This window comes from Notolepis coatsorum (assembly GCF_963971535.1).
Source record: "Notolepis coatsorum genome assembly, chromosome: 17".
Lineage (NCBI taxonomy): Eukaryota > Metazoa > Chordata > Actinopteri > Aulopiformes > Paralepididae > Notolepis > Notolepis coatsorum.
The window spans coordinates 39258857-39286318 of NC_140181.1; the positions used below are offsets into that span (position 1 = coordinate 39258857).

Here is a 27462-nt window from a genome sequence, read left to right on the forward strand (position 1 = left end):
ATCTCTTTGCTCAGGCATTTCACTGATAGATATCTGCTACCACCTAGTGGCAAGAGGAAACATCAGGGATATCCTGACACAACTTGTATTTATTCTTACCCTGCCTACTCTTTTACACTGCCTATGAAATTCATGTGTCGGTTATTGCACTTTTTACCTCTTACTGATGACTTTTTTTAAACTGAATCATTTTAAACTATTCTTATTATTTGCTATGCTCGCTCATGCCTGTATTTTTTATGTCTGTCGGTTATTGCACTTTTTAATTACTGAATAGAGAGCCTATTAGGATGCTAGATCCTAATGTGAAACACTATGCTTATGGCAGATCAATCAGCATGGATTGTCTGTAAACTTTAATACATGGCAGTTTGGTTTGTTAGAACAGACTGTAATCTTATGCTTATGGCAGATCAATCAGCATGGATTGTCTGTAAACTTTAATACATGGCAGTTTGGTTTGTTAGAACAGACTGTAATCTTCACTTGCTTATGGCAGATCAATCAGCATGGATTGTCTGTAAACTTTTCACTTGCTTATGGCAGATCAATCAGCATGGATTGTCTGTAAACTTTCACTTGCTTATGGCAGATCAATCAGCATGGATTGTCTGTAAACTTTATGCATTGTTGTCACTTGCCATATCTTGCTATGCTCGCTCATGCCTGTATTTTTTATGTCCGTTCTATTTTATAATTTTTATTTTATTTTATTTTATTTTTATTTTACTATTTTTAAACTGAATCATTTTAAACTATTTTTACTATTTGTGTTACTGAAAACTGTAAGCGGAGAGCCTATTGGGATGCTAGATCCTAATGTGAAACACTGTGATTCTACCTGTCTATCTTTTTATGCTCGCTTATGCCTGTATTTTTTACTGTTGTGAAGCACTTTGAACTGCAACCTCTGTATGAAAAGTGCTATACAAATAAAGTTATTATTATTATTATTATATTTGGACATTGCTTTAACACCACATTCAGACTGTTCCACAGTTTCACTCCACATATTGAAATGCAGTGTCTTCTCATGGTAGTGCGTACACTAAGAACTTTTAAATTGAGTTCTCCCCTCAGATTATAACCCCCCTCTCTATCAAAGAACAGTTCTTGAATGTTTCCTGGAAGTACATTACCTTTTGCTTTATACATTAATTGTGCTGTTTTAAATTCCACAAGATCATTTAACTTTAATGTTTTTGACTTTAAAAATAATATGTTTGGGGCGCCCTCGTGGCACACCGCATAGTGCCTCACACACCTACGCGGCCGTCCCGGGTTTGCCTCCCGCTCTCAGTGATATTTGTCGCATGTCTTCCCCACATATCCTCCTGTTCGCCCTCTCCTCTATCGGTCCTGCGTGACCAGTAAAAAGCTGTACAAATGCTAAAATAAAAAATTAAAATAAAAAATTATATGTTTGTGTGATCACAATAACCTGCAATGTGAACTATCCTTATGACCCTTTTTTGGAGTATAAAAAGTGGTTGTAGTGTAGAATTATAAGTGTTTGCGGCTGGGTGGCGCAGCGGACATTGCGCTCGTCACCAACGCGAGAGACACTGGTATCGAATCCGGCTGTCAGCGTTGCCTCCGGCTTGGCCGGCCGTCATACTGGCTCGATTGGCAGAGTCAGCGGGAGGGAAGCCGGTGGGTGGTAATCTGATCGTCGTAAACAGCGACTCCTACAGGTCGGTCAGGGCGCCTGCACAGCAAGGACAGGAGATGGCAAGGGTAGTGTGAGCCTCCCACACGTTACACCTCGCCAATGAGAGTCCGCGCTGGCAGGTGAAAAGAAGTGGCGGGCTGACTCTGCATATCGGAGGGGACATGCGATAGTATCTATCCACCCTCCCTACGACTGACCAGTGGGGGGCACATGCGAGCAACGATCAAGACAGGGGAGGGAGAATTGGCACGAGAGGAAATTGGGATGGGAGAAAAATCACAGAAAAAGGAGGAGAAAAAGTGGATAAAAAAAATTATTATAAGTGTTTCCCCAGACTTCTTGAAAAATTAATAATAAGGTTATTTTAAGGGTTTATTAAGGTGTAAAATGAGGGACTCAAATGATAATATGGTGATTGCGTACAGATTTCATAATAAAAAATAAAAAGATCCTGTAAAATCACACCCCAGATCTAATTCACTAAACTGATAAGGCAGAGCAGCAGAGATGAAACCTTGCTCATCAGTTCAGAGGCCTGAGAGTGGTCTTACCTGCGGTGGGATGCGTAGTTGCCTGTGATGTGGCCACTTCCGTCACAGCCTGGGGTAGGGCAGCTGCAGGAGACAGGAGGGAGATTGCCAAAGTATATTGTCAGTGTGAAAATTTATGAAAACCTAAATCGAACCATAGATCAAATGTAATCCAATGGAATTGGGGCTGGGTTGAATTGTTACACATGTGCAATATTATGGAAAATACAGATCAGCCAACAGCTACGCTAGCTGGTCCGTTTCCGCCTCCATTCATTTGTGCTGAGCTAGGCTAGCTTGCAGCCGGATAGCTTTCTACTGAACCCACAGAGAGGAAATTAGTATCTATCTTCTTGTCTGACTCTGGAGAAGATGGTAAGCACATATTCCATAAATGAAATATCCCTTTAACACACTTTAGTGGTGAAGTAGGTGTAGATTGTCTGAGAGCAAGGCGACTTACATGAGAACCTCTTTCTTGCAGTCTTTGGGTGAGAACTTGCCCTTGAAGCTGGAGGTGGTGACCTCGCCCGGGTACGTCCTGTCCTCCAAGCTCTCCTGGTTTAGCTCCTCCTCTTCGCCATCTGATGACGTGTAGGAGGGGGCGACGTACTCCATCTGGAAGAATAAAGGGAACCAGGTAAGGGGGGTCTGCCTTCCTTTCTTTCATTCTTTCTTTATCTCTTCCTTCCTGTTTCCCGTCTTTCGTACCTCGTCCTGGTCGTCCTCCCTGGCTCCGCTTGGCTTGGTGAAGTCCAGAGGCACCTCCCACTCGGCCTGGGCGTGACCCTGAGAGGAAGCTGCTCCTCCTGGGTGCTGGGAGGAGGTGGAGGAGGAGGAGGAGGAGGGGTCGGGGGACTGCACGCCCTCCCTCTTGGTCTTCTTCATGCTCAAGTCCAAGGTTCCGTTCTCGTCCACCTCGATGTCCGACTCCTGGAGGAACAAGGCGGCTTCACCATCAGAATCACAATCAAATACTATAGTATGTTTTATCCATACACACATAAATACACATAAATACTATAGTGGTTTACCATGTTGTTTTTATAGTGGAATATTATAGAAATGTACGTTGGTAAACAATGAGTGTCCAGGGAATTATACAGCACTAACACATGCTTGACCAGGGCCACCACAATCCTGTGCTCTGATAGGTTAAGATACAATAGTCGTTTTCTGACCACTAGAGGGCAGTATAAGGGGACAATAACAAACAAATCGCCCAGGCCAGTCCTCCCTCTCTCCCAAAATGAAAGACTCATTGTAAATACATCATGTATGAACATAACACTGCCTTGCAAGCACAAATCTTGTTGTACCTAAGGGATTGACTGAAAATAAATATATTTTCCATGCATAGATTACTAAATATATCAACTTTATTATGAATGTATTTTGGGGCATTTCCTGGTTGTTGAACAAGGAGCCACTGGCCAAAATGGCTAAGCCTACTTAACCTACAAACATAATACTGTTCTGGCGGCACACTATTGATGTAATTAAGAACATACCAGAAAAGAAATGCATAAACTACAAGGAAGCTTTCATAGAATGGAACTAAAGCACAAGCTGGGTTTTGTCAACAAATAAAACAAATAATGCAATAACAACAGCTGGTAGCACTGGGTTGTTTGAGGAGGACACCGTGACTCAATGAGACCTTCTGATAGCAGCTGGTCATGAGAAGTTTAAAAATGTGAAAATGTGGTCAGAAAATTATTATTGCATCTTTAAGTGGGTTGGTCTTCTCTGGCAGATAGGCGAAATCAACACTGGTATTTATTTATCCTTAAGGCCATTAATGGGAAATTACCTCCTTATCTCACATCACTATTAGTCCAGAACACTAGACCCCATATGACATGCTCAAATGATTGGCTTACACTGGCGGTCCCCCATGTACAGACCCAACTTGAAAAATCAGTGATAATCGGTGATCATGGATGTTCGGGTAGATGGACATGGTGGTGGTTGGATGGGGGGGCGTGTGGCGTTGTGGTTGGTCTGGGATGGCGCTGGGACCTTTGGGGCACTTTGGGGTGCTGTGGGGGTTGTGGTGGGTTCTTCATGCGGGGGATCCCTGGGGTGTCGGTGGGTTGGGGGGGTTCGGCAATGGGGGCTGGTCGGGGCGCATGCGGGGGGCTGGTGTTCGACTCTGGGGGAGGTCTGGGGGGGGGGGTTTGGTTGGAGCCTATGTCGCCTGTGGCTTCGGCTGGACCTTTCCTGGACCTTCCCTGGAGTTGGGTACTGGTCTCTTGCGTGTGCTTTGGTGGATTTTGGTTGGCCTTCGTCGTTGGGCTCCCTCGGTTCGCTGGCTGGTTTTGGGGTTCCTTGCGTGGGGGTCCCGCTGTGGCTTCTGCTGTGTTCCAGGGTGTCCCGCTGTCGTCTCAGACCGTCCAGATCCTGCATGTCTTCTCATTTGGCCGCTGTTGTGTCTGTCTGCTTGAGTGTGTGGAGTCGTGTCTCCTTTGGCGTGGCTGCGGGTCCTGGGGTGCGTGGCCTGTCATTCCTCTGTGGAGTTTGGGGCATGGGATTTGCTGGTTTTCCTCGTGGTGGCGGGGGCACCGGGACCGGGGGAGATGGAGCGGCCCGCAGGGGTGACTGTGTGAGTGGCGCGCGGGCTGTTTGTGTTTTCCTTCGGTCATGGCTTGCTTTATCGGGGGGGGGGGGTCTTGGATGGGCATGTGGTAGGGATTGATGTGTGGGGTACTTGGGGGACTGACTGTTCCGGGGGGGTTCACATTGCCTTCAAGAGACATTGTACTATTGTACTTATTTTATGCCTATTCTTAAGTCTGCACGTTTACATTGCTCTACTTGTATTGTCTTTTATACCTATTCTTATGTCTGCAATTGATGCAGATTTATTTTGTCAATTTGTGTGCTGATGATATGCCTATGTTAATTTTATACTAATTGTTGTGGTGCACTCTGGACTGCGGTCCATGTGTGAAGGGTACTATATAGATAGTTATTCATATTTATTATTGTTATATTGTAGAAATGTGTGCATTGAAATGTCTGTAAAGTCTCGACGACATTGAAAATGAGGGTGACCTCAATTGTATTTTCGAGAATAAAATAAAGGTTGATGATGATGATGATGATGATTAAGTTAGAATTAACTAGCTGGTCATGGGCAGGTAAATTAAGCTAAGCTAAACTAAGCTAACTGGCCTGTGACAAGGCTAAGCTGAGGTCTAATATTATTAGCCCAGAGCCCACATCTAAACATCACAGAGAGGAAATCCTTTGCTGCTCATTTCTACCATTGGTTTGAATGGAATTAGTTTGAATACAAGCAGTTTCTGCTTGCCTGGCATTCACTGGAACAAGAAGACAACCATTTGTTGTTCACTGAGACAAATAATGTGAGAAGCAGCTACAGTAGTCTAGTGTAGTGTCGATCTGAGGTTGGTATTGAATGTTGAAACTAGCCTGACCTAGTTGTTTAAGCTGTTAGCAGCCTCAAGGCTCGGACCAGCAGACTCCAAACCAGCAGACTCCAGGACAGTTCCCCCCCCCCCCCCCCCCAGGCAGTCAGACTCATGAACAAATACCACTAATGACCTGTGACTGTGACTGAGGGAAATTAGCTATTTTATTTGTTAATACTATGCTGCTATTTTAAATAGTTTTTATAGTTTACACTATTCGTATTGTCTGTACTACTGCGTGATGTCGCCGCTAGGCCTGAGAATTTCACTCCTCTATTGTAAAAAGTCGGGGGACATGACAAAGGAGCGTAGAAGTTGAAAGTGTAAAAAGCAGAGTGTGTGACCTTGCTGCTGGGCTCTTCTCTCTGCTTGGTGCTGAGGTTCTCAGGTCTCTCCCAGCAGCGTGTGGACAGGTTGAGGATGGCGGTGGCGGCCATGTGAGCAGCCTCGGCGTCGTGACTGTAGTCGTAGCCGCTAGAAGACGAGGCGGATGAGCTGCTCTTGGCGTAGCCCCCCGAGAGGCTGTGGCTGGGGGAAGTGTCCTTGGGGAATGATTTGGCTGGCAGGCAGAGAGGGTAGATTACATTACATTAGATTAGATTCACATTTATTGTCATTATACAGCACAAGTACAGTACAAGGAAAATAAGTTTCCAACTAGAGTGCAATAGTAACAGTAGAGTGCAATAGTAATATACAATGTACAAGTGATTAAACTGGGTATAAAATATATAATTTAGTACTACTGAGTGTAGTAGTGCTAATCAGATGTATGTACAGAGTTGTAATATAATATGTATAGTGATACAGGTATAAAGACAGTATGGTAGTACTGCATAGATATATATACACTGTGAAAATAAATATATATATACAGTATATACAGCATTATTGTTCATGCTATCATACAGAGTTATGGGTTATATGCAGGTGTATATATATATATATGGAGTAAATATGATAATATAAATATAAATATGCAGTATGCACTGTTGTACATGCTATCATACAGAGTATATGGGTAGACTAGTATGAGGTGGGTAGTTAAGATTATTATGATTACTATGATTACAGTGTAGGGCAGTTGTAGACAGTGAAAGCAGTAGATAGCTATGAATTGAGTATAGGCAATGGAACAAGCAAGAAAACACTGTCCTTTCTACCACCACCTTGTCTCACGTAGCCATACCTCTCTCCACACTATGTTAGCACTGTGCTAAAGTTTTGGCTTGTTTGTATTTCTTTAAACCAATCACAATCATCCTGGGCGGAGCTAAGCAGCAACAGTGCCCTTACGGAATGGGAGGAGAATTCCCACTGAAATAGTCGGCCAATGGCAGCTTATACCCACAATCTCATGCTGCCAATCCAGACTGACCATGACTGACTGATCTGATCTCTCTTCTGTGATTTCTTGTAACAGAATGAGCACAAGTACTTTAACATCAAGTCGCTCTGATACTTGTGTAATAGAATTCAGTCTTACTTTGAAATTGTATTAATTAATTTGAATAATGAATAAGCCAATATAAAATGTTGATGGCAGCTGGTTTGATAGCTAATGTAATGCTAGTGCAAATGCTTTGTGTTGTGGAGTCGACCACGAGGCCTGAACCATGTCAAACATGGAAGTGTGGCTTCTCTCTTACATTTGAAGGCTTTTGGTGAGGTTTCGCTGGTGCTGGGCGTCTTTGGAATGAGCATGCGCTTGCCAAACACCTGGACGTCAAAGCTTGCATAGTCGAAGGAGACCTTGGAGTATTTCTCCAGCTCCTTAGCCAGGTTGGCCCGTGGCGTTGCCGGCACCATGTTGGGCCTGTAGTTGCCATACTGAGGGATCTCCAGCTGTTTCACGAAGCACATGGGCCTGGGAGAATAGAGAGATCGGAACACCTTGTTGTTTTTGTGGAAAATAAAACTGAGTTCCTTGTTAATCTTATCATTTTATCAAGGGGATATTTATTGAGCGTACTTGCTCTTCTCGAGCAATGCCTAGCATCACATGTCCAATGGTTACAAACACATAGGCTACAGTTGCTTGATTTTCCTCCCTTACTAGTTTTCAGTTCATGCACCTTGGTTGGTGAAAATAGCACATTTTACGTTCTAATCAAGATGCTAGCCTCCAGTAAAAAGAAAAACTCTCTGAAGAAACTTAGGACCATTTTAACAACTTTGGGCTAAGTGTTTGACAAATAAGTCGATTTTATAATTAGGTAATACAAAATGCTTCTGAGTAAGTAAAATCAAAATGACATGACATACCATCGCCCGAGAGATCAAAGATTTATTAATTTCAGTCTATGTTGATTTGCCCAGCTGTGATATGAATCGAGCAAAGTGTAGCGGTATATATACAGCTGTGATATGAAGCGAGCAAAGTGTAGTGATACATATACAGCTGTGATATGAAGCGAGCAAAGTGTAGCGGTATATATACAGCTGTGATATGAAGCGAGCAAAGTGTAGCGGTATATATATACAGCTGAGATATGAAGCGAGCAAAGTGTAGCGGTATATATATACAGCTGAGATATGAAGCGAGCAAAGTGTAGCGGTATATATATACAGCTGAGATATGAAGCGAGCAAAGTGTAGCGGTACATATACAGCTGAGATATGAAGCGAGCAAAGTGTAGCGGTATATATATACAGCTGAGATATGAAGCGAGCAAAGTGTAGCGGTACATATACAGCTGTGATATGAAGCGAGCAAAGTGTAGCGGTATATATATACAGCTGAGATATGAAGCGAGCAAAGTGTAGCGGTACATATACAGCTGTGATATGAAGCGAGCAAAGTGTAGCAGTACATATACAGCTGTGATATGAAGCGAGCAAAGTGTAGCGGTACATATACAGCTGTGATATGAAGCAAGCAAAGTGTAGCAGTACATATACAGCCGGGAACCAGCCAAGCGATAGCTAGCATGGGGCTAAGGCCAGAGGTAACCCACTTTTCTTTTCTCCACAGAAGACTCCATTTTTAGGTTGGAAAATTCCTGCAACCTCCAAAATGTATTTCAGGTGAAAATGTTGTGTCTTGGCTATTGATGTTGCATGGCTTTCACCATGACTTCTGTGCAAAACTAAAAGGTTTTTCCTGTCAGAATAATAGGTCAAACATGATTAGTTCTTTAAAGGTGCTATAGATAAGATTTTTATGTAGAGTAATCATAAAAGAAAATATATATATACTGTATAATAAAAGAATACATCCACAGAGCTTTTAGAAAGGTGCAGAATAGGGTGCTCAAGTAGCACACCATGTACTGCGCTGCGTCGCAACATGGCCGTCCCGGGTTCGACTCCCGCACCCGGCGACCTTTGCCACTATTCCCTGTCTATCTCCCGTTCTTCCTCTCTCTCTCTCTACCAGACTGCTCGGTAGTAAAAAGCCAATAAAAACCTACCAAAAACATAATAAAAAAAAGGTGCAAAATAAAGGTATTGCTTTTCTTACCAAATAATTTGGATTCTTTATTTGTATTCATGGTTGGTAAAGCATGTGGTTGTGGTACCTGAGTACTCTGTCTGAGTTGCCTGAAGAGGGTTCTCCGATGACCGCAGCCTGTTGGAGAAGCGGCATGTCTTGGGGCTTGGTGAGCTTGCCTGCTGCAGCGATGGGGCAGCCAGACAAACTGACAAGGACACAGGAGAGACGGACAAATGTTAGGAATCTGTTAGTGCTCTATAAACGATCACAAACAGAGATGTGTTTAGACAGGACATTTTGATTTGGTCTCAGCCTTTTGTCATTCAGTGATCATCTTGAGTCTTTTGTGTAGTGTTAAGTCAACAGAAATCATGTTTTGGTCTGTTTTAGTCCGATATGATCTTTATGGTCTCTAAAAGGTTGAAAAATAATAATAATACAAAAATAAAAAATAAACACCTAACTTTCTTTTTTTATCCACTTTTTCTCCTTATTTTTTTAATTTTTCTCCCATCCCAATTTCGTATTGCCAATTCTCCCCTCCCCTGTCTTGAACGATGTTCAACAACAAATCAGCAACATCCTGCTATAGTAGAATGAATGTAACTAGTTTACTGTAGTGTCAAGCTCAGATTCTTTATCTGCAGAACATAAAACTTTATTTGAGCTACAGTAGACATGTCTAGAATGATATTATATATTATATAATTAATACTGTATATGCCCTGGCTACATGTGTGGGTTTGTGCGCATGTCTGACTCTGTTCTGTATTGCATATAATAACAACATAGGTGATCATTGAAATTGTATTATAATTGTAGTTACAATATATGATAAATGTGATATGTAATTGGGATTATGTTTATAGTTTATGAAATTATTAAAGGGGAACTATCTTATAAATGGCCTTTTTCAGTGTTTAGCATTGTTTCCTAGCTATGTGGACTTATATTAATATGATCTATGTCTCTAATTCTCATATTGGCGCATTCTTCCAATTCTCCTCTCACAATATTCACCCTCACTGAACTGAGTCATCTGAAAATGTGCTGATTTGTGATGTCAGAGAGACACCGCTGCATGATAATCAGCTGAGTTTCCACACAGTTCCCACTGTGGTTGGAGCCCAGGCTCAAAACGGCTTAAGATCTTGAGGTAGAAAAATGCTGTTTTTGAGTACTTGATTAGAAATACAAAACAATGAATTAAAAAAAAAAATATTACAGAGGTGTTCCATAAACCCACAGGAATTGTGTAAAAGTGCCCAAATAGTGAAAGAAATAGTAAAATAGTTCCCCTTTAATATTTAGACAACTCAATGCGATGGAGCGTATGGAAGTGGTGTGAGGGGTGGACGATAGGGGGGTTGAGTTAGATATGTTCATTTAAATTGGGTGTGTAATTCTTACAAGGCTGAATGACCCGTTTATTTTGTTGTATTTTGATTGTTGTATACATGTTTGTTTTGTATTGTAAGTAATAATAATAATAATAATAATAATAATAATAATAATAATAATAATAATAATAATAATAATAATAATAATAATAAAAAATAAAAACTTGAGATGCCATTTTGTTCACCTGCGATGTGTGTTGCGGTTACTGTTGACGTGCCCCTGGCCTGTACACCCAGGAGTAGGACACTTCAACACGTTCTCGTGCATGGCCAGGACTAGAGAGAGAGAGAGAGAGAGAGAGAGAGAGAGAGAGAGAGAGAGAGAGAGGAGAGAGAGAGAGAGGAGAGAGAGAGAGAGAGAGAGAGAGAGAGAGAGAGAGAGAGAGAGAGAGAGAGAGAGAGAGAGAGAGAGAGAGAGAGAGAGAGAGAGAGAGAGAGAGAGAGAGAGAGAGAGAGAGAGGGAGAGAGAGTGAGAAAGAGAGAGAGATGTATGGTGGTTTATGGCAATATAAGATACAGAGAATTCTATGCATTTTCTAATTATTATTCTACAAGTCATATTGCCTACCAAAAATTACATAATGCAGCTTTAATATCAGGGGACCCCATATAATAGATAGATAGATAGATAGATAGATAGATAGATAGATAGATAGATAGATAGATAGATAGATAGATAGATAGATAGATAGATAGATAGATAGATAGATAGATAGATAGATAGATAGATAGATAGATAGATAGATAGATAGATAGATAGATAGATAGATAGATAAAAACTATAATAATAAATACAACTCAAAGTCGCTTTACACAGGTAGTAAGAGGAATGTAACACAAACACACACAGGTGGGTGGGGGAGGCGCTAAGAGAAGGCAGTGGAGAAGAGGTGGGTCTTGACTTGAGGCCGTATTAGAAGATTGAGAGAGACTCTGGAGTCTCTATCATGTGGGAGTAGCACATTCTACTCACTCTCAGGGGGGATGCGGTCTTTGTGGGGGCATCCAGACAGACTGCGGTGGTGGGGGTAGAGTCCGGTCACGTGACCCGTCCCATCACAGCATGGAGTCGGGCACTTGATTTCTTTCTTCTCTGGATGACAAAACAACAGGGTTTAAAGTAAACAGCGAGCAGTAAGTAGACGGCTAGCATATAATATACAGTGAACTTAAGTAGGCTGCAAGCATATAGTAGACTGCTAGCATTAAGTAGACCGCTAGCCTAAAGTAGACCGCTAGCATATATAATATACAGCGAACATTAAGTAGGCTGCAAGCATATAGTAGACCACTGGCATATAGTAGACCGCTAGCATTAAGTAGATTGCTAGCATAGTAGACCACTAGTATTAAGTAGACCACTAGCATATAGTAGACCACTAGCATATAGTAGACCGCTAGCATATAATAGACCGCTAGCATTAAGTAGACTGCTAGCATATACGGTAGTAGACCACTAATATAGTACACAGAGAGCATTAAATAGGATGCTAGCATATAGTAGACCGCTAGCATTAAGTAGATCACTATAAACTCTTCACATATAATAGACCGCTAGTATTAAGTATACTAGCATTAAGTAGATTGCTAGCATATAGTAGAAAATAACTACCAAATCTTTCAGTAATGGTAGAAGATTATGAAGGAAGGGCCCCTTATTAATTGCTGTATCAAGGCAAGAATGACTTGGAACCCACATGTCAGAAAGACTGCTACGGTCCTTTAAGAAGATTGACTTGGAACCCACATGTCAGAAAGACTGCTACGGTCCTTGTAAGTTTCAGATAACACGTATCTCCTCACACACAGCCCCTACCTTTGCTGTAGTTGGCGCTCCTGCGTGCTGCGGCCATTGGGTCTGTGGACTTGGTGGGGGTCCTGTCCCCGGGGCTGTGGTAGGGCAGATATTCGGCCTGTGGGCCCATCCCCTCTCCAGCCTTAAGGGCGATGGCCTGCTCAAGCAGCCCCAGGTTCCCCCGCGTCATGTCCCAGTTCTCCGAGTCGTCCGTGATCCCTGAGCCCTCCGAAGCCCGATCCCGCTCCTCGTCGTCCTGAGATCATGAAAGGGGAGTTTATTTTTCAGACATTCAAGTACCACTGCTTGCACACATTCACACGACACAGGACATTAGGATTAAGTGTAGGGCTGTCCTTGAGAAATTCTCTAATCAAATAGACTATTGGATTGACAAATCTTTTAAATCAATCTTGTGATGTGAATCTAATGATGTCAAATTATATTTTGGGAGGGGAGGGGCCCCACAGATGCTTCGTGAGCACAGGGCCTAGACTTTCTTTCTACACCCCTGGTTACTGTACTGTGTGTAAATGTACTATATGGGGATGGATTGTTTGGATATTGGTACAAGCCGTTACCTCTGTGGAATCTCTGTGCCCTATTTACCTGCTCAAAAGGCTTAACTATCACATTCTGTTTAGTTAGCTTACATTAAAGGGTATGTTCAGGATTTGCACCCATTAAAGGGTAGAGTCCTTTTGTCAACACAGTCCATGCTGTGCTTCATACTGCTAAGGTTAATGGGGCCACTGTAAAAAGCACATAAAAAACATCTTTGCTTTGGGTGCACTGAGTAAGTTTCTCCATCCGTTTCTTTCAGGGCCTGTAAAGACTGAAGCATGGCCCCATTACTTTACATGAATTGAGCTGCAGGTATCCAGTATGAAGAACAGCATGGGGTGTGCTGAGAAAGGACTCTACTGATCGACAACATCATTGGAAGTAGGAAATAGGGCCAGGGGTCCAAAATGATGAATGTACTGCCCATCCTACTTGTTCAAACAAACAAACAAACAAACAAACAAACAAACAAACAAACAAACACAAAAAGTTTGTTTATAAATTAAACCAGACCTCTTCCTCCTCCTCCTCCTCCTCCTCTTCCTCCTCCTCCTCCGCCTCCTCCTCAGAGCGGACTTCGATGACGACGGTGGTGGGCGAGGCTTTGTTCGAGTCATGCTCCTCCTCCTCCTCCTCCTCTTCCCCCACCTCACCTGCTTCTTGTTCCACTTGCTTCTCCTCCTCTTCCTCCTCCTCCTCCTCCTCCTCCTCCTCCTCCTCATCCTCCTCCTCCTCCTCATCCTCTACCTCCTCTTCCTCCTCATCCTCCTCCTCAGTCATGGGGGTGTTGATCTTGTCTTCCCTGAGTGATAGCTGGGCTTTGGATCCCTGAGTGGGAGGGCTGGAGGTGGGGAGCATGGCATTGGTATCCTCGTGGGCCTCCTCTTTCTCCTCTCCTTCCTCTTCCTCCTCCTCCTGCTTCCTTGCGGCTGTCGTGGCTTCTTTGGCCTGATGGTTGTAGTCGCCACTGTAGTACTGATGGTCTGAGTTCTCCTGGCTCACGCACTGCCTCTCCACCTCCCGTTCTTCAACGCTGTTCTCCTTCTCCTCCACATCCTCCTCGTCTTCCTCTTCTTCTTCCTCCTCCTCCTCCTCCATCTGTCTCACCTCTTTTCCAACCTCCACCTCAACCCTTTCCTCCATGGCTCCATCATCCACTTCAACCCTTTCCTCCATGGCGCCATCATCCACTTCAACCCTTTCCTCCATGGCTCCATCATCCACCTCAACCCTTTCCTCCATGGCTCCATCATCCACCTCAACCCTTTCCTCCATGGCTCCATAATCCACCTCAACCCTTTCCTCCATGGCTCCATCATCCACCTCAACCCTTTCCTCCGTTGCTTCATCATCCACTGGCTGCTCAGATGCCTCGACCTCCACACCTGATCTCTCCTCCTCTCGCTCCGCCTCCTTTTCCGTGTCCTCTTCCACCTCCTCCTCCTCCTCCTCTTCCCCCTCTTCCTCCTCAACCAGGGGGACTTGTGGGTCTGTCGGAACCTCTGTCTCCTGTTTGTGTTTCTCCGCCTCTGTTTCAATTTCTGCTTCAGTTTCAGCCATGGTGGGAATGTGTTCTGAGGTTATGGTGTCTGTCTGCAGGGTTAGAGGGAGCAATGATTAACATTACAGTAGTAGCCTGATTACAACAAAGACACGATATGCACAATGCAATATGTAAATGCCTCTCGCTCTCATTGAAAACAGCAGTGTACAAAACCGGTATATTGTTATGTTCTATAGGTATCAGAGGCATAGTAATCCAAAAATACCTGACTAATCAGTACTCAGATTACAGTGTTTGAGTGGTCCAGAGTACATTACTCTGTGGATTATAATCTGGAGCAGGTGATAATCAGTACTTTCTGCATCCCTCTCTTCCCTACCTGACTGTGGTCTTCAGGAACAGCGGCTGTGGCCTCAGACGTGACTGGTGTTTCCTCTGTGTCTTCTGCTGTGGATAAAGAGTGGGCGTTGGTTGGTTATTGTTGCATTCACGTAGTGTCGGAGTTATTAGATGTACGAGTTTCCTCACCAGGAAGTGCCACTTGAACTAGAGGTTGGCGGTATACTGAACATTGATGTCATACATCCCATGATATATACATGTTGCAAAGATTTACATCATACTTTATATTTAATAACTTAATCTAAAAATTATTCCTTGCTGCAGTATATTTTGGGAGGAAAATTGTCCAAAAGTCAGAGGCATCAGGGATCTTGATGGTGAATAGCCCAAGTTGTGACGTAATCGCCTTAACTCTTTCTGCGCCAAACCCGAGTATAGTCGGTTTTCGTCGCCAACCGTTTTTCCTCTGATCCCCATTCTAACCACTTACGCGGACCTCCCTGTATCTCCCTTGCGCCGCTGCCTACGTTAAGATTGCAATGACGATTGAATCCTGCCAGGTGGCAGTATCGCCTACCTTTTGAACTGGAATAGTTTAGTTTGGTGACACTTTAAAAAAGATTTGTCGGGCGGCTGGGTGGCGCAGCAGACTAAGCGCTTATAACGCAAGAGACACTGGTATCGAATCCGGCTGTCAGCGTTGCCTCCGGCTTGGCCGGCCATCATACTGGCTCAATTGGTAGAGTCAGCGGGAGGGAAGCCGGTGGGGTGGTATTCTGGTCGTTGTAAACAGCGACTCCTACAGGTCGGTCAGGGCGCCTGCACAGCGAGGGAGGGAGACCTCCCACACGTTACACCTCACCAATGAGAGTCCGCGCTGGCAGGTGAAAAGATGCTGCTGGCTGTCTCCTATGTCTCGGAGGAAGCATCTGATAGACTTCAGGGCTCCCTAGACCGACCAGTGGGGGGCACATGTGAGCAACGACCAGGAAGGGGAGGGGGTAATTGGCATAACGACTAAATTGGGATGGGAGAAAAACACAGAAAAACAGGAGGAGAAAAAGTGAAGAAAAAAAACTCCTCCCCCTCAGAGCGACAGAGCAATCGCTCTGAGATACACGAGTAATCGCGATGGCGATGGGATCACTGGGGATTATTCTTTTTGGAGTACCTTCTGGCTAAGGTAAGGTCTATTCTATGTCTATTTTACCGAACCTGAAACATGTTTTTGTACCGATCACAGTGTCGTATTTTACCGGACCTAAAACGTGCTTTTGGTAACGATCGCAGTTTTGAGTTAAAATGAAGACACATTATGTACATGGTATATACCTTTGATTTGAAAGTAACATCGCTAAAATGGTCAATAACGCTGGCGCCATTGAGTAAAGATGGGAAAAGAGCGTGGCGGTCAATGAGTTCAAGGGGAACTTTTTCAGAATTCATGCATGTTATTCCTCTGGTCTAAGACAGTCCAAGAAAACCGACATGCACATGCACACCTCCAACCCACCTCCATCCCACTTCCAACCCCTCCTCCATCCCACCTCCATCCCACCTCCAACCGCTCCTCCATCCCTCCTCCACCCCTCCTCCATCCCACCTCCAACCCTCCTCCATCTCACCTCCAACCCGTCCTCCATCCCACCTCCTCCATCCCTCCTCCACCCCTCCTCTATCCCACCTCCATCCCACCTCCATCTCACCTCCACCCCTCCCCTATCTCCATGGCTGTATCACACACCTTTCAATGACTCTTGCCGGCTTTTCATTTTGTTCTTTTTCTTTTCGTTGAGCTCCTCCTCCTCCTCCACCACCACCACCACCTCCTCCTCCTCCTCCCCCTCCTCCTCCTTCTGCTCTGCTTCGCTGCCTGCGTCGCTGTCTGCGTTGAACCCCTCGTCCATGGCCAGTTTGAGAGGTTGGCTCCTCCTCTTTGGGGCAGACAGGTTCTCCTCTGTCTCCCCCTCCTCCTCCAGTTTCCTCTTCCTCACAATGGGACATCCCAGTACGCTAAAGGGGGAGGAGGGAGACATATGAGTGCATGAGTGGGACTGAGTAATTTATTTAAATTATATGATTTCTTTCTGTTATTCCTGTTCAGTAGGCTAACCTATCACTTTCTGTTCAGTAGGCTAACCTATCACTTTCTGTTCAGTAGGCTAACCTATCACTTTCTGTTCAGTAGGCTAACCTATCACTTTCTGTTTAGTACTGTAGGCTAACCTATCATTTTCTGTTCAGTACTGTAGGCTAACCTATCACTTTCTGTTCAGTAGGCTAACCTATCACCTTCTGTACAGTATGCTAACCTATCACTTTCTGTTCAGTAGGCTAAACTATCACTTCCTGTTTGGTACTGTAGGCTAAACTATCACTTTCTGTTCAGTAGGCTAACCTATCACTTTCTGTTCAGTAGGCTAAACTATCACTTTCTGTTTGGTAGGCTAAACTATCACTTCCTGTTTGGTAGGCTAAACTATCACTTTCTGTTCAGTAGGCTAAACTATCACTTTCTGTTTGGTAGGCTAAACTATCACTTTCTGTTCAGTAGGCTAACCTATCACTTTCTGTTCAGTAGGCTAAACTATCACCTTCTGTTCAGTAGGCTAACCTATCACTTTCTGTTCAGTAGGCTAAACTATCACTTCCTGTTTGGTACTGTAGGCTAAACTATCACTTTCTGTTCAGTAGGCTAACCTATCACTTTCTGTTCAGTAGGCTAAACTATCACCTTCTGTTCAGTAGGCTAACCTATCACTTTCTGTTTAGTACTGTAGGCTAACCTATCATTTTCTGTTCAGTAGGCTAAACTATCACTTTCTGTTCAGTAGGCTAAACTATCACTTTCTGTTCAGTAGGCTAAACTATCACTTTCTGTTTGGTAGACTAAACTATCACTTTCTGTTCAGTAGGCTAAACTATCACTTTCTGTTTGGTAGACTAAACTATGACTTTCTGTTTGGTAGGCTAAACTATGACTTTCTGTTCAGTAGGCTAAACTATCACTTTCTGTTTGGTAGGCTAAACTATCACTTTCTGTTTGGTAGGCTAAACTATGACTTTCTGTTTGGTAGGCTAGCGTTAAAGGGGAATAAAGGGGCAAAACGTGTAACAGCTCCACGTTTTACATTCCAGTTATATCACTATATTTAATCTTGTTTTGGTCAGCCTTGTCACGGAAGAAGCTAGGTTCTAGTTGTACTATGTTCCAATAGGTTCTAGTTGTACTATGTTCTACTAGGTTCTAGTTGTACTATGTTCTACTAGGTTCTTGTTCTGCTAGGTTCTAGTTCTAGTGGGTTCTACTAGGTGTCCTACCTTCTGTGCCGTGAGTATCTTCCGCTGACGTGACCTTTTCCATTGCATCCAGGAGTCGGGCAGCTGTTGCTGAATACACACAGGACAGGTCCATGTTTGTTTTCATTTAATCAGTATCAGACTAGCTAAAGGGGACATCTTGACTTTTTGAATTGTATTTTCTGTACCTCTCGCAACTCACATTTCTAGTTGCCAGCTACAGTACGTCATTCTTGGAGTGCACTTGGAGCAACATTCACTTAACAAGGCTTTTTATACTATGGCATCATCTATATCTGGGCCCCAATTAGATCACTGTGAAACTGGGCCAACTGGTAATGTGGCAATTCAATAAAGTCATACCTGGCAACCCTCTATACACTAGGTTTCAATGACTAAATGCTAACAATGCTAACTAGCCTTTCTTGGAGTAACTGAAGGACCCCGTAGAAACCTCTTCCTCACAGTATCTGATGAGGAAGAGTATCAGACACCAAGGCTGCACTCTGATTGGATAGGAGACATCCCATTAGTGTTTACAATAGACCTTCTTCACCAGCTGCCATTTTAACGTGTCATAGCGGGGTAAATACAGGTGCTAATAATGGTGTTAAGGTTTTGTTCCATTTAGATGTTTCAGTCCCGTGGCCATGGTAGTATGCATGCTGGCTCGCTAGAATGGCTATGACAACCCTAAATGTAACGGAATCTTAATTCATATTATGTTTACCCTATTGTTATGTTACCCAGTAGAGTTTACCTTACTATGACACGTCAAAATGGCTGCTGTGAAAAATCTCTATGACAGTATACCACTAGTACCCGACAACTTGAGCAGTATCACAAACATGGATTTGCGTGTGGATTTCAATTGATTTGGTCCTGATATGACAGTGGAAGAATGGACAACAGTAAAGGGAGCAACAGGGACATATTTTTTCTTAGCCAAGGACCAAAATAAATGTATCAAAACAAACCCAATGCTTATGTCTTTGTTTAGGTCAATGCTTTAAACAATTATACAAATGTTTATATAAAAGCAATAACATACTTGAGGTTGTGCTATATCATGGTTATTGCCACTGGTGTGCTGATCTAAAGAACTCTGGTGTGCTGATCTACAGAACTCTGGTGTGCTGATCTCTGGTGTGCTGGTCTACAGAACTCTGGTGTGCTGATCTCTGGTGTGCTGGTCTACAGAACCCTGGTGTGCTGATCTCTGGTGTGCTGATCTCTGGTGTGCTGGTCTACAGAACTCTGGTGTGCTGATCTCTGGTGTGCTGGTCTACAGAACCCTGGTGTGCTGATCTCTGGTGTGCTGATCTACAGAACCCTGGTGTGCTGATCTCTGGTGTGCTGGTCTACAGAACCCTGGTGTGCTGATCTCTGGTGTGCTGATCTATAGTACTCTGGTGTGCAGATCTATAGTACTCTGGTGTGCTGATCTCTGGTGTGCTGATCTATAGTACTCTGGTGTGCAGATCTATAGTACTCTGGTGTGCTGATCTCTGGTGTGCTGATCTATAGTACTCTGGTGTGCTGATCTCTGGTGTGCTGAGCTACAGAACTCTGGTGTGCAGATCTTTCCTATATCATGCTTATTGCCACTGTGCTGATCTACAGAACTCATTCCTGTGACTTCAGCACACCAGTTCCAATTCATAGTGTTCTCATGACGTTTTTTTCTCCATATAATATGCACAGCTCATTGGCTAATGTTGCCATTTAATGCCAATCACCTGCTATATGATTTTAAATCACCCGTTGGTTGTGACCAAGATGTCTGAGATTAAATGCTCTGAATAGCCACACTATAGCACTCACTCTCATATTGATCTCTACACATGTCTACAGCAGATATCTACAAAAGTCAGCAGCGAAACGATGGATTGATAGTGATTCCGGTAAGAGGAAAAAACCTGTGTTATTTTGGGTGAGTTAAATATCATAGCTTTCCATTAAAATATTTTGACAAGCAGACTGAATGATGCTCTCACCTTAACTCTGGTTTTATCTCTGGCCTGATCTCCTGCCCCACAGCTTCTACAGGCACTGAGGACAAAAGGGAGGGGATATAAAACAACCCGATCCACAGTGGTACATTGTTATGCTAGCTACTTTAGTTTGTACATACTGTACACACACACACACACACACACCACATCCTGTGTTAGCTTGCGTATGCATGGATGTGTATGTGCTTGTACTGCTATATTTGAATTGTATTTGTATTCTTCATATAAGAATGCTAAAGGCTAAAGCTAGTTGTGGAGGGTTATGGGTAAGGTTAGGATAAGGCTTATGGTTAGGGTTAAAGGAACTGTGAGTTCACTAGAAGGCTATCTGGCTACAAGCTAGCCTCGCTTAGCACAAATTAATGGAAGCAGATATGGACCAGCTAGAGCTAGCCAAGCTGTTGGCCAAAAACACCTCTCCCTGAGTTTTAAGCTAGGCTTGTGGTCCGTATCCACTTCCATTAATTTGAGCTAAACTAGGCTAGCTTGCAGCTTTCTACTGAACGCACAGAGAGGAAATTGGTATGTATCTTCTTGTCTGACTCTGACCCATAATGTTGGTTACAGAATGCTTGTAAGTCTATGTAATGTCCCCATATTGAGTGTGAGTGTGTGTGCGTATGTGTGTTTGGTCACACTCACCCCGGATGCCTTTGGAACGGGTCCGTGTTCGTGTTTCTGCAGCGTCTTGGCTCATCTGAGTAAAAGAATGACAGAAAGTGTTAACCACACACAAGACTAGTATCTTAACTAGTATCTTACCCGAGTCAGTATATATTTAGTATATAAAGTGTGTTAAAAGTATATTTCTATACCCACATGTACTTTTCTGAGAGTATACTTGCAATGTATTTTTGGTACTTCTTATGTGCTTTCATGTACTAATTCGAAGCACATGTTTAGTATGATACTTATTTATATGTTGTAAGTGTAATCTAAAAGGAAACTGTCATGTTTACCAAACTTTAGGTTGCAAGTAGTAACCAAAACTAACCAGAAAACCATCAAAGGTATAATTTCAATGTAAGTACATATCAAACCTTTAACACACAAATACAACGTATGTGGTTTCAATTTAACACAACTTTAGTATACTATTCAGAAGGTATATATTTTCTGTTTTACTTGGTACTGTAGTACTAGTGTGCTCAGTTTACCGTCCCTAGTGAAAATACAGATAAATAAAACAAACCAACTCAGTGGCACTTATGTGACACTACATTGTTCTGTGAGAGCTGTTAGCTCAGTCAACCTCATCTGGTAAAGCCTATAAAAGAACATGGTGGCACTTCCTGTTTATGAGAAAATGGAAAGACCTTCGAGAGGAAAATCGAGAGATTTATGTTCCATTTTGTATGTCAGACAAGCTTATCCTGAGCGACTTACAACAAGTGTAACTAGTGCTGTATATTGAGCACAAGTTCTTGTATCACCACCATAGCGTACGAGGGAAATTCCACAGTGGCCAGTATGTAGCCTGAGAATAAGTAGCTAAGAATAACAGTAGGTCACAGTGAATCAGCACCAAAATAAAGAATGTTTTTTTTGTTTTTTGTTTTTTTACACACATACACATATACATACACACACACACACACATAGCTCCTCACTTTGATTCGAAGGCTCCTCTTCTCCCAGCTGCTGACTGGCTCCCCCCTGGTCCACCTCTGGCTCAGCAGTTGACCTCTGAACTCATTTTCTGTTGGACAACACAGACACACACATACAGTACATAACATCTATATTATAGCAGCAGGTACCATCAGTAATATATACATACAGGAGAGTTTATAGAATGGTTTAAATGTGTTAAGACATGAATACATGCCCTGCATCTCTATATACAGTTCAGTAACTTTGTTGTGAGCCTAAATGTATCAGAGACTGTTTACAGGAGCTTGGTAGAGAATGCTCTCATAGCAACCTACATGTTAAAAAGGGGAAGAAGCTACAGTAAATGGTAAATGGGCTGCATTTATATAGCGCTCTTTTGGGGCTGCTGACCATTCAAGGTGCTTTCAAACGTATGCCTCACATTCACCCATTCACTCACAAATACACACACCGAAGGTGAAGGCAGCCATGCAAGGTGCCAACCTGCTCGTCGGGAGCAGCTAGGGGTTAAGTGTCTTGCTCAAGGGCACTTTGACATGAAGTCGGGAGGAGCCGGAATTGAACCGGGAACCTTCAGATTACCAGATGGCCCCTCTACCTCCTGAGCCAATACTAATACTAATAATAATAAGCTAATACAATAAAAGCTGTTCAAATCCTAGGCAAGCCGCATGTGCAACTAGGTAGCATTTGTAGCAATAAATCATATTATATACAGTATTAGGAATTGAAACAATCCTTCTGAGACATGCATGCATTACACAGAGTGCCGTGTCAATCTATTTGCAGGTTTTGTGGGTAATCGAACCTGTGGGCATCGAGTTACAGACAATCTCTAACCATCCAAGTTCAAAAAGAAAGTATACTTAAGTATATTTTCTGAAAGTATACCTTGTATACTTTTTATGTATTCAGAAAGTATACTAAAGCTGTATTAAATGTAAACCACTTAAGTTGTACTGTAATTAAAAGTTATAATTAAGACTTAAATATATTTAAATTATACTTTTGATGTATTTAGGCTACTTTTGCTTCAAAATAGTCATTGTACTTAGATTACAACTTTTATGTTGATTTGAATGGAATGCGACCAAAGACTTCCCATGACAATGTTGCACTATTAAGGCAGTAACTAAAATTACATCAGAATATCCCCTCGTCCATTAAGGTTATATTGATAGTAGATAGTACAGTGTTAGTATATTCTATAGCACATACTTTTATACCCAGAATACCTTTGGCGTGACCGGAGATAAGGTTTGAAGTAATTTTTCTCTATTTCAGCATGTGCAGTTACTGCTGTTGGCCTTTTTATGGCAGGATAAAGCTCTCCAGTCTGTGTCCATATCTACCATGACACTACCATTAGTTACAGGATTCCCTGCGGCTGTTGCTTTGATGGTGAACTATTAGACAAGTCACCACGAACTCCATTTCATGTGAAATTCACAGAAAGACTGAGATGTATGACTGACAAATGTGTTTACTGAGCACAGCTGAGGTGACACATGATGTGGTGCTGTACTGACTCCTCTGCTAGCACAAAACACACAGACACACACGTATACGCACACAGACACACATGCACACACGCACACACACATAAAGTCTGTCACTTTGTTCCTTCATTTCTCAGCCCGTGCCTTTGTGAAGGCGTGGGTTCCCTGGAGAAATATTTAGTTATTATTAACAGTTTTGCAGGACCAAAATATTTAACAGGTTTTCATGACCAAAATATTTAACAGGTAGCATATTCATGACTAAAATATTGAACACGTATTTATGACCAAAATATTTAACAGGTATTCATGACCAAAATATTCAGCAGGTTTTCATGACCAATCACATACCTTTAAATGATGGGCCTAGGTTTAAAAAGCACATGACAACTCTGTTCAATATTCTTTTTTTCCAGTCTTATACTGAAATACAGGGCTAAATATAGTTGAAAGAACTTGGAACCCCCCGAAATATTGCCTTCATCTTCAACTTAATTATTCATGCCACATGGGGGGACGTTTATGCATGAACACAACACAGTAGTCCACTTGCACACACACACACACACACACACACACACACACACACACACACACACACACACACACACACACACACACACACACACACACACACACACAAAACATATTATTCACTGAGTTTCTATGCACTAACGTTCCAATATTAATTATAGGAATATTAGCCTATACTTATGTATGTGAGCACACACTGCCTCGGGTGGGGGTGACACTCTAAGGGCGCACATCCGCTTGGAAATATGGTCCCCTCCTCCTCCGATTCATGACACACTTTTACAGTGACTTTACACTCAGTGACTTTACAAAGGATCATGTGAGGCCATCCCAGCAGAACGATGATTTACTGTAACACCGATAGTCTTTTCAACACAACGTTAATAATAGTAATCTCCATCAATAACTTGTCTACAAGTTGAACATAATGTCACACTATACGCAATTGTAAAAAGTGGATTTAGGCCTTTCAAAGTTGGGCCTTATGTCTGACATGTTGACCTAAGCAGGCACTAAGAATATTAATTTTAAAAACAGCTCAAAGTGTAGGCGTACCAGGCCTCCGTTAGTATAAATAAACACGACTAGGTCAGGCCTTCCTTTTTTTTAACCAAGCATTGCCAAGAAAGAGTGATTCGTCCAATCAGCAACTAGGACGGTCTGTAATAGACTTCTGTGAGATACCGTTTACATAAGAGCAACTACTGTCACAGACCATCAGGTTACAATCCTTTAAGAATCAACATGTTTTCTATTGTAGGCTACAATTCTGACTTCTTTTAGAGACTTTAACATTGGCCTTCCATTGTATAACACAACAATGCTCGCCGACTGCCAATAAGTCGTTTGCCAAACACAGGCTACACACCGATGATAGGCCTATAGGCTAAATAGGCCTGCTGGGGAGAAATATACAATAGTACTGCTTACCATCACAAAACCATTTGATTAGGTTGTTCTAAAGTCAAGACCGATCTGATCATATCTCAACTTATACTCAATGTAACAAAACAAAAATAAGAAGAAGAAAAGGCTACGCGTCCACAATATCCTCCTACCTCTTTCATTGACCGTTATACAAAAATAATCCGCAGCTTTCGTGTGCTAACCGGTCTCTTCAGTAACGATGCATTGGTCCAAACTCTACATTTGGATGTTTTATAGATAATCCATTGCACCGGAGATAAATGTGTCTTCATGTGCCTTTGTCAGAGAGAAATATCGCCTTACCTTTCGCTCACGGACTATTGTTCACCCCTCCCCCAGTCATGTGACATCACCAAGCTCACAACATTAAGGGGCAGGGCTTCTCGTAATTTTTGATAGGAGTCATCTACTGTATCCACCATAATAACATCGACTGTACTCAACATAATGCTGAAATCCGTCTCAAACCGAGCTGCCTCCCGAGCTCTGTGTGACACAACGACCCTGAAAACGCTTCAGCACCGGGGACAGCGCCGCGGCAGCCTGGGCTTTCAGCACCATGGACAGTAGCCTGGCTGGCTCCACTGCGCTCCTGCAGGACGACTCGTGTGAGCGTCAACCCCAGAACAGCTCACGAGGAACACCAAGTTGAGTCCAGTCATTAGAACGTAAAACGAGCCTAAATGAGGCTTGTGTAAACACACTGTGGGCACATTTTGCACTGCAGACAGATTTGAAGGAAACATTTGGTGTTTGTTTGAAAATAAATGACAAACTGCTTTTCCCCTTGTACAATAATACAGACATTCTCAAAATAAATGTCTTATGATTATATATTATGATTACATGATATATAGGTTTATTAGATCTGCCATTGGCAATCAGATTGAATCAGTTGACTGCAAGCCATATAACGCTGCCCAGGGCTAATGTATCATGTCAACTATTTACAGTAGCCTATTGAGTAGGTTACTAACCCCAGTAGCAATAGAATATTTTGGCCTGTCTGCCTAAAATGTACACTACATACCCTTATATCCTGTAACATATAGACTATTCGTGTTTACATGTTTATAGCCTATTACTACACCTTACAATAGCCTACTACAACCTTGTGTTTTATCTGACATATTGACGGTGTCTTTGCACAAATACTACCCTTTGGGAAGACCGACACAAATAGTTTTGCATATTTAGACTAAATAGTCTCAACTCTCAACCTCGGTGACCCCCCCCCCCCCCCCCCCCATCTCAGTCGTTCAGTCCTGTGCAGATGGGTGTGCTCTGACGGGACGGGCTGTATAAATATTGCATAGGCAGCATAGTAGACAAGGCACTCAGACTTCGCCCAAACAGATGGACCCTTCTGACAGACACTCCACCCCCACCCCCGCTCACACAAAACTTTTTAATACGCCTGAAGCGAGCCTGACGTCTATAGCGCTAAGAGCCACTAATCCCTCAGGACACAAAACTTTCCTTTGTCTAAAAACAAACTGTCTGGACGGGAAGCAAGTTCAGAAAATTCTATAGGTTAGGATTCAAAATAAGCTATAGCCTTGTTTTTGAAATGATACATTTTTAACCATATCTACAGAAGTACGTCAACAGTGCTTTGATCATTAGGATATAGCCGACTATTTTTTATAAAATAGTTCGAAACATTTGCCAACTTCATGCAATTATCAACATCTGACATTGATTCGATCCATTGTCAAATGTTGTTTATCTAAAGTTTATCTAAAAATACATGTTGATCCCTTCCAGTCAGACACGGGCTACAGGTCAAACAAACTTGTTTTTCGTTTTCTGTAGCATGAACATAAAGAAAAATACCAAACGTTTTGAGAACGTTTTGAGAACAAAAAAAGAGACATGACAGATAAGCTTCTCTGATTATCCTACACATTCCCCCTTCCCGCATTCACTGACAATACATTGCAAATCGTACAACAATCACAATATAATGAAATAAGTTAACGGACTTACCTAAAAACGTTTTACACCACTTCATCTTTGCGGTGATTGATTTATCCCTCAGCGACACCGCATCTGAGCAGCAGCAGCAACTTGTAGAAGACAAAGTTTGGAAGAGAAACTTCTCATTCAGAGAAGGGACCGGCGCAGCTGTTGAGGCGAGCCAATCAGATGCCCACGTCTTTGTTCTCGTCTCCGAGATGGGCCAATGAGAGTGGCGCACACCCGCCCGCTTTCCCCAAAACAATGTCTATTGAAAGCTGGGAGAGCGACACAAAGGAGTCGGGTCACCGTGCGAAGTCCAACTTTAGAACAAGTTTCTCTCTCCTGCATTGACTCCGAGAGGCTCGAGGTGCAGATAAGTCAATGAAGGGATACCATCAGCTGGTAACATGGTGTACCCCTCCCATACACACACACACACACACGCACACACACACACACACACACGCACGCACACACACACACACACACACACACACACACACACACTGACACACACACGCACGCACACGCACACACACTCACTCTCACACACACACACACACACACACACACACACACACACACACACACACACACACACACACACACACACACACACACACACACACACACACACTCACACACACACACACAAAGGACCACAACTATTACTTCCACAAAAATGCCACAACAGAAATGGCAGATGGAAATGTATTTTGCCTATATTATACGTACATACTGTCATTTGTATTTGATAGTTTAACAATTCGACGAAACTTACATACAATCTAGTCATATGGGGGAATATCAAGTAGGCCTATACAGGTCTGTGTTTTTGTTTGTTTGTTTGTTTGTTTGTTTGTTTGTTTGTTGGTAGTTGTTTTTTCAGAAAAACTTAAGTACCAACTTCAGTACTTTGTTCCCCCTCCTT

At 42.8% G+C, this 27462-nt stretch overlaps 1 protein-coding gene across 1 annotated transcript in view; it reads right to left on the reverse strand.

Moving 5' to 3' along the window:
* Positions 1-26583, reverse strand: part of myt1a (myelin transcription factor 1a) — a gene marked incomplete at both ends in the record, with an annotated part of 47023 nt that extends 20440 nt beyond the window's left edge. The window contains 17 exons of the mRNA XM_084333428.1: positions 2224-2286; positions 2666-2820; positions 2914-3135; positions 5984-6198; positions 7289-7506; positions 9161-9280; positions 10661-10751; positions 11449-11568; positions 12292-12526; positions 13348-14427; positions 14718-14785; positions 16521-16693; positions 18002-18064; positions 20002-20032; positions 20638-20692; positions 21606-21694; positions 26559-26583. Coding sequence (XP_084189554.1) covers positions 2224-2286; positions 2666-2820; positions 2914-3135; positions 5984-6198; positions 7289-7506; positions 9161-9280; positions 10661-10751; positions 11449-11568; positions 12292-12526; positions 13348-14427; positions 14718-14785; positions 16521-16693; positions 18002-18064; positions 20002-20032; positions 20638-20692; positions 21606-21694; positions 26559-26583 — 3023 coding nt within the window. The remainder of the gene's footprint in view (positions 1-2223; positions 2287-2665; positions 2821-2913; positions 3136-5983; positions 6199-7288; positions 7507-9160; positions 9281-10660; positions 10752-11448; positions 11569-12291; positions 12527-13347; positions 14428-14717; positions 14786-16520; positions 16694-18001; positions 18065-20001; positions 20033-20637; positions 20693-21605; positions 21695-26558) is intronic.
* Between the last annotated feature and the right edge of the window lie 879 nt (positions 26584-27462).